The sequence below is a fragment of the Oryctolagus cuniculus genome, chromosome 14 (assembly GCF_051225735.1).
Source record: "Oryctolagus cuniculus isolate XC-2025 breed Fujian yellow rabbit chromosome 14, ASM5122573v1, whole genome shotgun sequence".
Taxonomy (NCBI): domain Eukaryota; kingdom Metazoa; phylum Chordata; class Mammalia; order Lagomorpha; family Leporidae; genus Oryctolagus; species Oryctolagus cuniculus.
The window spans coordinates 29,883,849-29,898,304 of record NC_142880.1 but is presented as its reverse complement, the minus strand read 5'-3'; the positions used below and the strand labels follow the sequence as shown (position 1 = coordinate 29,898,304).

The window sequence follows — 14,456 nt, the reverse complement described above, 5'->3', positions numbered from 1 at the left end:
CAATGGAAGAGCCTTTGAAATAAAAATCCAAAGTATTTCTTCGCAGATTATCCACATTCTTGCATGAGTCCTTCTTTATTGTGTTGAAAAGAAAAGGTACCGGCCTAGAAGGCCCAGGGTCTTTCCAAAGGTTCATGGAAAATACTTTTCATGAAAAAAACCATGCGTGGATCTCAACATGTTTTTGCACCAAAATAAACTTAATTTAGTTCCCTTTGCAGTGAACTTGTGCGAGTCCCTCCACCACAACCCCCCATCCCCAGGCCTTTTTAGCGTAGTTAGACTCAGCTGAAGGATCTTGTTTCTGAGTGCCTGAAATGAGCGAGTTTGTTTCCTCTTGTTTAGGAAAGAATGTATTGTAAAGCACTTGTGTGTGCAAATAATGAAAAGTAACCTCTTGTTGTTTTCTTCTTCCTCTCTTGCCCCCTCTGTCTTATCCACAGCCTCTGCCATCCCAGATAATGGAAGAAGGTCCTGTCTAAAGCTCAGAGTGTTTGTGAGACCAACAAGTAAGTTCCCCAGAATGAGCTTCCCAAGGGTGGCTTTAGCACGCATGCTTTATCCTGTGGTCTGGTCCACAGCGGTAAAACTTTGTTACTGTTAGATCTTGTGTGGTATCTGTTTTGTATATCCACATCCATGTTTTAGTTTTCATATTTTTTCTCATCATTCTTCATGATGCTTTTTATTTGAGTACACACACAGCAGTTGCTAACTTGTTGTTTCTTAGACTGTTGTACATGCACAGCAAATGGGAACAATATTGGCATTTGGATACATGCCACTGATTGTAAAACAGTCTCTACATGAATAAAAGGAAAAAAAAAACATAGAGAGAAAGAAAAAAAAGAAAGCAATGGGAGTTTAAGGGTGTCTTCACTAACATATTTGGCTGTTATCTCTATTTTTGTTATAGATAGCTGTATGAAAACTATAGGTGTTCATGATCGTGTTTTCGATGTTAACGACAAAGTAGAAAATTCATTAGAACCAGCAGGTTAGTATGCTTAGAGAATCTCTTTTAACAAAATGCATCTATCTCTCTGGTGCTTCGGTACTTTTTTTCCTTTCTTCCTCTGCATGTTTGCACGTAGAGTTCTCCTGCTTTTGCTCATTGCTAGTGGTGCTAATGTTACTTATATTCTACCTCATTCCTCCAAGTATCTTCGTGAAATGCATGTTAGATAAGATGTGGCTTTTCTTTTTTGGACATGGGTTTCACATAACGCAGTATCCTAATATAGAAGCCCCATCAGAATGCTAAACTCTCACTGCCTCTTATCGTGTCCTCAGAGCATGCTGGTGAATCGCTGAATATTAAAGGATCTATTTTCATGTAAGACAGAAGACATTTCTGCCGAATCTGTTTATAAAAACTTTCTTTTTATCAGGTCCAAATCTGTGGATAAGAATAGTAAGACGCAGTTAGTTCAACATTCTTAGTTTTCTCTGGACATTCCCACGTATCACTGAGCTGAGCTCAAGAGCTTCATTCTGTGCCAGTCTGACCTATGCTGGTGCCATCCACGGCGCGGGGTCTGCAGAAGCACCAACCTGTTGCGGAGGCTGCAAATGCGCGCACCTGCTGAGCCCTCACAGGTCCCAGGATTCTGTGGGGCCACCTGTGGTGCTTGCAGATAAGGCAAATCCTGTTTTAAGGCTGTATTTTTTTCTCCCACTGACTTCTACAGAACCAGACTTCCTTACCACTAGGAAGGAAAGTAAAAAGCCAGAAAAGCAACCATCAGCACATTGACAACGTAGCATACTTTGGATGATGGGAACCTATAAGCTAGTCCTTGCATTTTAAATTCAGTCTGGCCACTCAGTGCCTCCAGATGGATTGTGAGAGGCAGTGGCCCCGTCTCCGCTGCTCCTTACGGGGATTCCTTGGAACCCCCTGAGCACTCCCCCAAGTAGGAGGTCTTCTCCTTGTTCCACCTGATCTTCTCTGGTGTCCTTGCCCAGCTGCCCTGACCATCCCAAACCTTACAGGAAATAAAATTATTTCCTCATCAGAAAGAGATTGGAGCCCCTTAGGGAAATGGAGTTTTGTTTTTTGTCTTTTTTGTTTTTAGAGTGAGACGTCTCTTTCTGTGGTCCTAGAAATGAAAGGGTTTGAAGGTGCACTTCGTCCTCTGAGTATTGTTACCAGGACAACGCAGGCAGTGAACCTCAGGGAGACGTATGATAGCACTCACGTTGTAACTGGCAGGGAGAGTTTGGGGCTCTCCTCCCCGCACCCCAGCATTCTGTTTCTGGAAGGCAGGCATCTCACCCAGAGGACAGACCCAAGCTGCACACATGAGCACCCAGAGGCCCCTTTAGCTCTCTGGGGGACTGAGAGCCACTTTGGAAAGCGGCGAGGAGTGAGTGCCGGCACGGAGACAGTTTAATTGTGTCCTGGAGATCTGGAAGCATTACTGGGACTTTTCTAGGCGCCAGGCTCCACCCCCCCCCCTGCCCAGCGCGAGGACTTGGACCACCACAGGATCTACAAGCTAGAGGGCATCCCTTGTAAACACCAGCGTCTCCACTCTCCCTTCGTAACTGGGGAGGCTTACCCAGGCCACACAGCTAGCTAGATACATGCAGGCTTCCTCTTCGGATCTCTTGCCTCCCAGGCCAACACTGGGACAAAAATAGATTCTCTCCATGGCGAGAGGTGTGCATGTTCATAAAGAACACTTAATTCTCTCGGCTTTGTTAATAAGCCCCAAGTAGAAGGACTGGCAGAGTCAGGCTTGTCCCAAACAGTGCTTGCCCAGGATTACGATTGCTCATGCAAACTGTGAAGAACAAAAGCACTCTTTTCCCATGGTCTTTTTCCCAGGTAAACGCCATGGCCCATCTAGAGAGTGAGCGACTGTTTGGAAAACAGCAGGTTGTGTGTTTTTCTCTAATAATGAAGAAACACACAGAGCGCCACTCCGCTGTTAGAATTGCCTTTGGATTCCACTCATGATAAAAAAGCATGCTAAAAGCTGCTTTCATACACGAGCAAATTCCCCTGTCTTTCAGGAAGCAAGCTGTTTGTCACTCAACGTTTAAAACTTACCATGGCCCCAAACCTGTGGACGTGCACGCACACTGCAGAAAATCCATGGAAAGTAGAATTGGAAGATGGCTTTATTTGGGAGCAAAAAAGTTTGCAATTCATGCATACATGGCTCTTCAAAAAGTTTATGGAAAATGCATATTATGGAAAAGCTCTGCATGGATTTTAAATTTTTTTGGCACTGCAGTGAACTTTGTCTTTGAATTCCATTTTTCTGTGAACTTTCTGCAGTACCTTAGAATGACTGATGGAAGTTTGCAAAAGTTTGGCGCAATGCAATTAGAATGTGTGTGTGTGTGTGTGTGTAGGGGAGCGGATTGTGGGGGTTTCACAGGGAAAGCTCCATGTGTGTGTTGTGGCTTGCGGCTTAGCATCCGTATTAAAATGGGGCGACAAGGTGGGGCCACATCTCCTGGCAATAGGGAGACAGCCACAGATCCGGGCACTTCCCCCCATTCCAAAGAAAGTCCCATGGGACCCGCAGCTTTTCTCCACTGCATTGAAGAACGGATGAATAGGCACCTCTCCCGGCTCTGGATCGGAGACCCAGGCTTTGTGAATCCAGCAGGCCTGCGAGGATTCCCTGCATGTTCTCGGCAATGTGTACTAATTCACCTGTCTTTGGAATGTATTTGTCCTTTTTGTTTGCTTGCACACTCTGCCTGCCAGTTTCCTATCATCAGGGATGCAGGATGATCTCAGGGCAGACATATGCCACCTAACATGCTCCAAGAGATTGCCAGTGTTCTTCCAGTTAACCAGTGCAACCCCCGTGCAGAGGAGGAATCCTGTAGCCAGGAGACAGACTCCATTTGGCTTCGGAAGAGGAACATTTTTTTTCTTCCAAGCCATGTTCACTGTTGCAAGTGTTGGAAACACTCTTGGATGTAGGTGTTATTTCTGTAAGGATAGATTGTGCTTGTAAATTCCTCCTTAGAATTTTGAGACTGCTCAGCTTTACCCAGATGACAGTTTCTCATTTCACTCTCAGGGGCCATAGACTCTCCCGACAGTGAGGCCCATGTTCATCAAAGGATGCTTTCTGGAATCCTGATTGAGGAGCAAGTGTAGCCGGAAGGAGAAGCAAAGCTCTGTGCCCTAATGGCTTGGGTTTTCTCCTATGGGGCCAAGACATGGGTTGCTTAGACGTTTGGGGGCAGGTGCATCGGTTGCTTCTAAAAGGACTAATTCCAGAGAGCGTCAGTGAAGATGTCTGTGTTTCATTTAGCTGGAAAGAAGAGCCTTCCTTTCAGGGATCCTGCAGAGTTCATCCACCGTATCTTGTGTTGAGTGGAGCCGGAGAACAAGCTGAGCACCCGGGAGGGGCTGGGGTCCATGAACAGGTCTCCTCCATGCTCATCCATACAACCTACCAGTAGCCTTGGGAGGAGATGGATTAGGTGCTATGTTAGTCAATCAAATAGAGACGAACTAATCACAGATGCCGTTTCAGGTGTATAAATATGAGCAACGTCTGAGAACGAGCTCTGGGATCCTCAGGGTTCACAGTTCTTTCACAATGAAGGCTGTCGTGCTGTGTTGATTTGATTGACACCAAATGGGCTCTCTTAAGAAAGTGATTCGGATTGTTAACTTCAGGACGATCAGGGGCCTTTACTCTGTTCCTGTTAACTGCAGCTTTCATTAATACGTTTGCCAGGCTGAAAGGAGCAGAGGAAAGAGAACGGGAAGTGTGGACCACGTCAGGCAGGCCTGGCCCATTTTCTTCTGCACCCATTCGTCTTCCGATTCTTGCTTTCCTAACCTTGAGCCCAAAGCCCTCCATGCAGGTTTACTAAGGCCCAAGGAGGAGGAGCAAGCACATGTGAGCCCAGAGGACTCCACACTGCGAAGTTGTCCCTCTTAGTTCATGCTGGGCCTGGAGCCCGTGGACAGACACATCCCAGGCAAACTTGTCTTAAGCCGGGCCAGCCTGTGAGCTTGAAAAGTGCTTACTTTAGCATGAACCATGGGGAGTGTGACTCTACCCAGTGGCGAGAAACCATCCTTGTTGTGCCGTGTTGTTTGGGTGGAAAACATCAGCGAGGTTAAAATAATGGATAGTTACTCCAGGAAGGGGATCAGGGTGGGTCACTCAGGTTGTTTTAGGGATGACTCCTCGAGGTCTGTGAGATTGAAAACCGCCGTCGCTGGTTACCCATTCACTATCGAGTGGATGGTGATCACGGGGCTCCTTCAGGATGCTCTCGTGATGCCCAATTACCTCTGAACAGAGGGCCACTGGTAGCGCCCAGGACACGGCATTTAGATAGCACCTGGACTCCCAGCACAAGCAAAGCCAGGCGGAGGAAGAGGCCAGCCAACACTGAGCAGAGAGAGCATGGCTCCTAGGCTGGCCCGCGGTCTGTTTTGGGGAACTAATTACCGCAGAGTTCCCGTTTGGAAGCGAAGCGTGTTTATCATGCAGATCAGTGAGGCTATCCCGAGTCAGAGGCAGCCTCCTAGAACACTTTAGAGCTAAATAAAAGAAGCTTAACTCACTTAATCCATTTTATTTAGAGGAAAATTTGCATCCACGCTGATAATTTAAATGCCAAGCTTCAGCCCCGATAAAAACAAAAATCGTCAAGTTCAAGTAATTTAATCCTGGAGATACAGGGCTTGTTGTGGAAAATAGCACCATAATTGATTCCTAATTGTAGGCAAACCAGTGGGCACCGGCTTATTGAAGTTTACTGGGCATTGTGTGTCTTTTATTTGAAACGCTGTCGTTTTTGGCATTTAATTTTTCGTGTTTGAAAACCCATCTAGGCACCCAACAACCCACATTCAGCACGGCCTAAACAAGGGCAGTGCACAAGCCAGTTCTGCTTCACCACCAGTGGGGCAGCATCATTGCCTCCTCCTGACTGACACCCTAGGGTTTGAAGGTGCGGTCTGGCACGCCAGTGCGTGCACGGAGCACCTAACTGCTAGCAAACCAAAGCAGCTCACGTGCCAGAAGTTAGCACGCTGGGTGATTTCCTCTCCCCCGGCTCCCCGCCCCACGCCACTCTTAAGGGAAGGATGATTATTGGCGAAAAAGCCCGATCTTCTCGGCCCCTCCTCTGTTTGCTGTAAATATGAGCAATTATGCAGACATGAAAGTCAATGGTGGCACAAGGTTCATTACCCTCCTTTGTAGCAGGCTGCCGCGATCACGTTATTAAGGATGTAAAGTCTCACTGGAATGTGTGCTTTCTGTTTGAACAGATGACACCGTACATGAGTCAGCCGAGCCATCCCGCGGAGAGAACGCGGCCCAGACACCAAGGATACCCAGCCGCCTTTTGGCAATCCTGCTGTTCCTCCTGGCGATGCTTTTGACATTATAGCACAGTCTCCTCCCGTCGCCTGTCACAGAGAACGCCGGGGTCTTGGAACACCAGAGACCCACTTAACTGCTCATCCTAAGAAGGGACTTGTTATTGGTTTTTGGCAGATGTCAGATTTTTTTTTGTTTTCTTTCCTTCCGCCTGAATTCTAAGCAACACCTTGGGGCCGGGCAGGGGGTGAATCTCGTTGCTGCCTCCCTCACCCGACCCCAGCCCTTACCCTCGTCTCTCTCTCTCTCTCTCTCTCTCCCCCTCCAAATTAAATGGACTCCAGGCGAAAATGCCAAATGGCCGTAGGGACACGGGTGGTTCGTCAGCCCCGTGCATTTTCCTGTAAAAGCGCACCTCCGTTGTTAGCGCACTGGGCAGCGGGCTCTGGACGAGGAAGTCATAGTAGCAGGTGCAGCCCGCGAGGACTCTGCTATACAATATTTATGCCTTCTCTTTCGGGACTGTGAGACGATTGTGAGGGCATCAAGTCACCGTGTCAGGCCCAGAGGGGAGGTATTCAGAATAGATAGAAAATTACACCATTTCCTCCAGGAGTCTATAAATGAACAGGCTTCTAAAAGGTTGAGACACTGGGTTTCGTTTCATTTTTGTTTTTGTTTTTAATATGACTGTCTTCAAGCATTCTTGACAGCTAAACTCGTGCTCTGTAAAAGAAGCCCTTTTGTGCGGGAGGTGGGCTGCAGGCAGGAATGCCAACCCAGAATAAGTGAGAAAAATGACCCGTTGGGTGGGGCTGTGTACGGATGAGTGCCTCGAATTTTTTTGGTGATTGGGCAATGCACACCAGATTTGGTTTCTTCGAATACAGATCACCATGGTGCTACAACTTTTCTTTTCTTTTCTTTTTTAGAAACTCAAAGAGGCATTTTTATGAATAAAGTGACCTTCCCCAAGGCTGACAAGCCAGGGTTGATGAGTTCAGAGTGGAATAGCTTCGGCTGCTCCTCTGGGGGGTGGTATGTACCAAGGAAAGGGCATCGGTGGCCAGAGGAGGTGCTGGTTGGCTTTGCTGGAGCGCCAGTGTGCTGTGGCCTTTCCCCGCCTCCCACCCCAGTGCCCACAGTTTGCTCCCTACTCCACAAATGCAGGGGCTGGGACCCCAACCCCCTGCCCTCAGGAGAGCCAGCCAGCACTACTTGGGAGGGCCAAAGGGAAATTTGGAATAAAAATTCCAAAGTTTGGAATAAAAGCAGTTCACGTGTTGATTTTATATTCTTTCCCTTTCTGACACAGCCTAAAGCGTAGGGGGAAACATATGTTTATCTGTGGGAGATAAACAAGATGGAGTCCCAAAGACTTTAACAAAATATTTTTTTAAAAATCCACTAGAATAGAAAATACATTATTTAGATATACTTTATGCTGAGAGTGAGTATATATGCTTGTCCTATTTAAACTTGTGAGAAAAAGTGGTATCCCCTGGTACATTTAGAAATATGGGGGTTATCTTGTTTCATTGTGGGGGTGGGGCAGAAGGAGGGTAAATGCAGGATGACCCTGTTGAACGAATCTTAGCATGGCCAACAGGGGGTGTTTCCAGTGCATTAACAGGAACTGCAAGCCTTAGGGTTTCCACTGGTGGGGCTGTCATGAACTTCAAACTCCAAAGCCTAGGCAGGGAGAAGCGTTCAGAGTGATGGGAAAGCAACCTAGCCTTTTTTTTTTTCCACGATTGCAAGACATGTCAGTAGATACCATGCCTTTCAGAATTTAAAAAAGACAGATCGATAAATGCAATGATCATGTGAAATGTGAAAAATTGAAAGCATTCCAGCAAAATAAGGATTTTTTAATATATTTTTTTTAAAGATGTGTATGTAAAAAAAAAAAAAGACGGGGTTGTGTTATGGGCAAACTTCATGAATGGGAATTGATGTAGAGTTGTGAGTAGTTCCAACCTAGAAAACTATGTGAATGAAAGGCAGCTGTAGACATCCTGCACCCTGAAGAGGTGTACGTGTGCTGTCATCTGAGCTTACCTGGTCCGCTTGGAGTGGATGTTACTGCTGAGTATGTTCTCACTTGGAGCCATGTGCGTGGGGTTGCCAGCCCCACAGACACAACGGATCATCCTCCCCTGGCACTGGGGACTTCTCCACAGTGGCAGAGTCTTACCACAGAAAGTAGCCACCATTTCATGGAAGCGAAGGTTCACAGCATTCGGTTCCTTTTTCCTTTAACTCTTTATATGCTCCGAACTCTCAGTAATATCCAGAAACACTTCTTTTTATGAATAGTTACAGGCTTGTTGGTCCAGTGGGAGCTGGGTAGGGGGACAGAACCTTCTAAAGTGGATCCATAGTCAGAACCAGAATACTACTGCATGTTCTATAACCACAAGGAAATCAAACGCTCCTGTAATGATTCCAGTTAGTCATAACTACATTAGCAGTGTTAATTTCATTTTAGAAATGGTGACTTCTGTGGTTTCCCTAGCATTTGTCTCTAACAAATGATGAAATAATTGCTCATGGCCCTCTCTGCCATTGTCTCTCATTTTTTCACAACAAAATTAGATCCCTTTACTTCACTATTGTGCCACTACAAATTACATAAAAAAAAGACAAAAAAATAGCAAGACTATCCACGCCAGTAGACAGTATGCTTCTCTAACCTATAGGTGATGTAATCATAGCTAATACACTTGTCATGGAGTTTTCAAGATGGTGGGTGTTAGATAGTTTTCATCTTGTCCAATACGCGCTGGTGGCCTTTTGTGTGGTCCTAATCCCCTGGGTGCTTAGGAGGATGTAGATGCAACTTTGTAGCAGCTTTGAAGTTCAACAACAATCCACAAATCTGAGGGACAACCAGAGCTGCAGCCCCCTCAGCCCAGGTTAGTCAAACCCCAGCGACCTTTGCCCCTGGTTGCCAAGGGCTTTGCGACATGCAGCAAGAAATAAGGATCTGTCTGTTTAGTGGATACCGTGTATCCTTTAATAGACCAGGTAACAGTTTGTGTTAGTTTAGACTATTGTTTTGTACTGTACTTTCTTGGGTGGCAGAGGAAAGAAAAGTAAAACATTTGAAAAAAAAAAAAAAAAAACCTGCGTTCTTTAAATTCTGTATTATTAGCAACCTCTGTTGTATATAGTGTTTGATAATAAAGTATTAATTTGATTCTTATGTCTTTTGTAAGTGAGAACAATAGACTTTCAGGATACAAAACATGCATTGAGGCTTTGAAACATCCTGTGTGTCTGTGACCAAGAAAAAGAGTCACCAGTGCCTGTGACACTGCTCCATACGGGACTCACACAGCAGTCATCGCCCGCCCTACCTTAAGATTGCATCATCTGGGGACCTGGAACACATGACTTTTGTGACCAATCTTTTGTCCTTGATGTTTCCCAGGTCTGATGTTAGAGCCCTGCGGTCCCCAGCCGCCACCAGCATGTTGGTTTGAAAAGGGTTAGGGACGTGAGTAGCGGTTCTGTACTTTGGTTTCCTATTTGTGGTTGTTTTCCTGGACTGTCCCATTCCACCCCTGCCCCAGGAAGAGTCTTGTCAGTGTCATGGGCAACTCACACCTGGGAGTGGTTGCGAACCCGTCCACTGAGGAAGGTTCATTGGGGGCTGTCTCCCTCTCTGTCGTTGTGAAAGGAAGGTCACTCAGTACCTGTGGATTGTCAGGGGACTCTGTTTTTTAATCCGGTGCCTTAGCAACGGCAGCAGCCATTTTTATTAGTTTCAAAAAATTAGACAAGCAGTCTTCAACGCCTCCCTTCCATTCATGCTCTCAGAGATGTGGTTGCTAGCATTTCTTTTGAAACCACCTCCACCACCACCCCCGTTTGCCTACACTCCGCCCCTTTACCTTTTAAGTTGACTGTTATTATTATTTTGTTGTTGTTGTTCTCTTGCCTTCCTCTCTACATTTTATTTTCCCTCAGAGCCGTGAATGGGCAGGTCTGTCTCTGGCTTGGCATCACTGAGTTTTTCCCATGCATTTGCCCCAGAGCTGCTCGGATGTGAGACAAATCTCCCTGCAATGGGCTTGCTCCTCGCTCCCATTGTCTGTACAGTTTAATAGATGCTGGCATGTTGGAGGTTACCCATGAGTCAAGATCCGCTTTCCATGCTTACTCTTGACACGCCATTGAAGCCACTCATTGTGTGTGCGTCTGGGTGTGCAGTCCAGCTCCGTGTGGTCCTGTGCTTGTACTGCCCTGCTTGGCAGCTCCCGCCCACTTCCTCATCCAGTGCTGTTTTGAAATGCTGACATTATATAAACGTAAAAGAAAATGTAAAAAAAAAAAAAAAAAAACCCACACACGAGGAAACCCATACGATCTGTATTTGTATATACACGTGTCCGTACAATTATACCTAAATAAAAATTAAAGATTTTCATCATTTTAATTGGAGCCCTCATTCTACTTCTTTGTTCCTTGAATGACGCCTTTATTTCAGGGGCTACTTGCAGTCTGCTGATTTTTCAAAATCTTTGTGGACAGAAAAGATAATACGGCAAGCACAAGAGAAGGCCTGGGAAGCTCAAAGAATGCAGGGTTAAAAATGGGCCGGGTATCGTAAGCACAAACCAGTTATTCTTATGAGAGAATAGGGCGATTTCAGCCTTGGCCCTGTATTTCAGCCTTAAGAGAGGCGCCACGACAAGCCCTGCATCCTAAAACAACTTAAATGCACCAAGAGCTAAAAACAAAGTATATTCTTGGACTTTGCACATATTTTTTACACCCCATCAGGAAAAAGAGCAGATGAGCCTTTTCCCCAGCGAGCACCTGACACTTAAAAAGGAAACACAGAGATACTAACGGTCACTCGTTCTCACTTATAAGGAAGTCTCGATTTACCTCTGTGTGACCTGGAGCAAGTCACACAATGTCTCTGGGACTCAGTCTCCTTAACCGTAAATAACGATTGCACAGTGATTTGTTTGATTTTCTGAATTCTCCCCTTGTTGGGCACTGGATAGCCCATTGTGCATCTGCGTGATGTTTTTGTCTTTGATGATGACATTGCTATAAGCACAATTTGAGAATTTTGTCTGTAGAGGGAAAAAGCAGCCGATATGTGGCATAATAGACACCTAATGCATTTCAAGACTTGGCTTTAATTACACCATGTTAACATTAAACTCATTGAAAGCTTTTTATTATGCTTAATTATTTGACAGGCCACTAAACACTAATTATAACTTACTGTAACCTTTCTTTGCTAATGAAGAATGGCAGCTTTATAGAATGAGGAACAACTCACATTAAAAAAAAATGTGCTGGACCAGCCCTGTGACATTCTAACCAGAACAGCATTACATTATCATTGCCATCTTCACCATCATCATCCAAAGCATTTTAAGTGATCATGACGTCATGCTGAACGCTGTGCAGAGCAAAGCTGGTTGTATACAGCCTGTACTTTCCAAGTTTCCAACACGAGGCAGACATGCCGTGTAAGCGTTACAAGGTGAAGAGTTGTGGAGCAAAGTACAAAACTCGAACATGTATACTATGCAGAAAATAGGGGAGACATTTTTAAGAAAACAAAAGGGGGGAAAGTGTGGGATTTTAAAATCAGGAGGCTTTAGTTAAAGTATCTTTAAAAATAGTCAAAAGGGGGATCAGGGACCTCAAGAAATAGGAAACTTGATGAGTTAAAAACCATTATAGAGGACCAGAGCTGTGACACAGCAGGTTAAAGCCCCCGCCTGCAGCACTGCATCCCATATGGGAACTGGTTCGAGTCCTGGCTGCTCCACTTCCAATCCAGCTTCCTGCTAATACTCAGGGATACCAGCAGAGGATGGCCCAAGTTTGGGCCCCTGAACCCACATGAGTGACCTGGAAGAAGCTTCAGGCTCCTGGCTTGGGATTGGCTCAACTATAACCATTGCAGCCATTTAGGGAGTGAACCAGTGGATGGAAGACTCTCTCTCTCTCTCCCCTCCTCTCTCTCTAATAAATAAATAAATAAAACTTTAAAAAAATCATCGTAGTTTTTTAAAGAGTGATGAACTTGTGGAGTCAGTGTTCACAGTGGTTACAGAGGTGACCAAAAACGAGAAAACCCAAGACAACATGGGAACATCCCTGAAACAACTTTGAAGATACAGGCCCAGCGAAATGAGCATCTATCTCTTCACCTAAGGAAGTAGGGGAAATGATGACCATTTCCGATTCTGCTCAATGGAATCAGCAGATGGCTGCTCCTGAAGCTGAGGCCCAGGTGTGAAAGTGAAGGCTAAGCACAGCTTAGGGAAATGGGAGAAAGTGCAGAACAGGCAAACATGGAGGCTGAGATGATTTGGAAGTGGCCGTGTGTCCCTGTGTCGCAGGGCAGCTCTTGGTAGACAGTGTTGCACGCTCTGTTGGCGGACACCAGCATGGGGCCATCGGCAGTGTTTCGTGAGCCACGTGTACTGGGTAACAAAGCCTTGTGATGCCTGAGTCTTCCGAGGTGTTGCATAAAAAGCACTGGGAAAATATTGGAGTCCAGATTTCCATACATTTGGGGAATAAAACACACATGGATGTGTTTGAATCACTTACAGGAATGTCAGGTGTAACCCTGGTGTCATTTTTAACAGTTCAAGGTAATTCTAATGAATTTTTCATTGACCATTCTAACAGTTTCTTAGGATCGGTTTGCAAAACAGTTTCTCTGGGATTGTTTTTGCAAAAGTTAGTTTCGTATTCTGCTGATAACATAACCATCTTTCGGGAAAGCATTGGCCAAAATGCTGTGAAAAGCATTATGGTTTTTGGAGAGTCCCTTTGGAAAACAAATACTCCTGAAAATCATTATAAAGAATGAGTCAGGGGGAATGGCGTTGCGGTGCTGCAGGTTTAAGTCACCGCTTTGGGACACCCGTGTCCCCTGTTGGACTGCTTGGCCTCAAGTCCTGCCTCAGCTTCCAACTAATGCATCTGGGAGACAGCAGGTGATGACTCAAGTATTTGAGTCCTGCCACCCACATAGGAGACCTGGATAGAATCTGTAGCTCCTGGCTTCAGCCTGGCCCAGCCCTGTTGTGAGCATTTGGGGAGTGACCCAGAGTATGGAAAATGTCTCTCTCGTCTCTTTCTTTCTCCCTGTGTGTGTGTGTGTGTGAGAGAGAGAGAGAGATATATATATAGAGAGAGAGACTCTGCCTTTCATATAAACAAAAATGAATAGATGTTTTTAAAAAGGAGATAGGTACAATTATTGAAAAATAATTAAGCCAATTTTCTCCATCAGTTTGTAGTTTGATGCCTTCTACTTTATGGCATACATTGTTAAATATAAAGGATCTTTTAAAAGTACCTGGAAAATGTGTGCTATGAAACAACTTTGCATAGATTTCAAAAATCTTTGCACCAAAATAAACATGTCTTCATTCCATTTTCTATGAATTGTTTGAAGTACCCATGTGAGTATACGAGTCTATTTTTTAAATGCCGTTACAATGGCTGGACCGTGTGAGCAGTGAATTTGCATCAGTAATGAATGCATCTTTTTGAATGCTCGTGCAGGTGATAAATGCATGAGTTTTAAAAAAAAAAAGGGACATGAAATTGTATTGCCCAATGCATCAGTCAGAGGTATCACCACATGCTTATTTGATTTGGGGAAGAGTTGAGTAGCCAAGTAACTCTTTTCCAAAAAAAACAGTGTCCTATTAAAAACTTGGGTGCAAATGGTACACCCAGGGAATCTCACCCCCTCCTCATTTCCAACAGAATGCAGTTCCCAAGACCATCTATGAATACACTTACATAAGATTCCCATGGGGCCAGCACTGTGCTGTAGTGGGTAAAGCTGCCGCCTGCACCGGTTCGAGTCCCTGCTGCTCCACTTCCGGTCTAGCTCTCTGCTATGGCCTGCGAAAGCAGTGGAGGATGGCCCAAGTCCTTGGGCCCCTGCACCTGAGTGGAAAACCCAGAAGAATCCTGGCTTCAAATCTGGGCAGCTCCAGCCATTGTGGCCATCCAGGGAGTGAACCAGTGGATGAAAGACCTCTCTCCCTCTGCCTCTCCTTCTCTCTCTTTCTTTTTTTTTTAAATTAAAAAAAATTTTTTTTTGACAGGCAGAGTGGATAGTGAGAG

The 14,456-nt window shown here is 45.3% G+C and overlaps 1 protein-coding gene across 3 annotated transcripts in view; it reads left to right on the top strand.

Annotated features, from left to right (window-relative positions):
* The window catches only part of EFNA5 (ephrin A5), a 308,508-nt gene extending 297,741 nt beyond the window's left edge, over positions 1-10,767 (top strand). For 2 of the 3 annotated variants that reach the window (XM_002713956.6, XM_089313091.1), the window contains exons 3-5: positions 444-509; positions 917-997; positions 6,272-10,767. In XM_002713956.6, coding sequence (XP_002714002.1) covers positions 444-509; positions 917-997; positions 6,272-6,393 — 269 coding nt within the window. In that variant the 3' untranslated portion in view covers positions 6,394-10,767. The remainder of the gene's footprint in view (positions 1-443; positions 510-916; positions 998-6,271) is intronic. The other variant, XM_051853591.3, reaches the window with a different exon arrangement.
* The last annotated feature ends 3,689 nt before the right edge of the window (positions 10,768-14,456 follow it).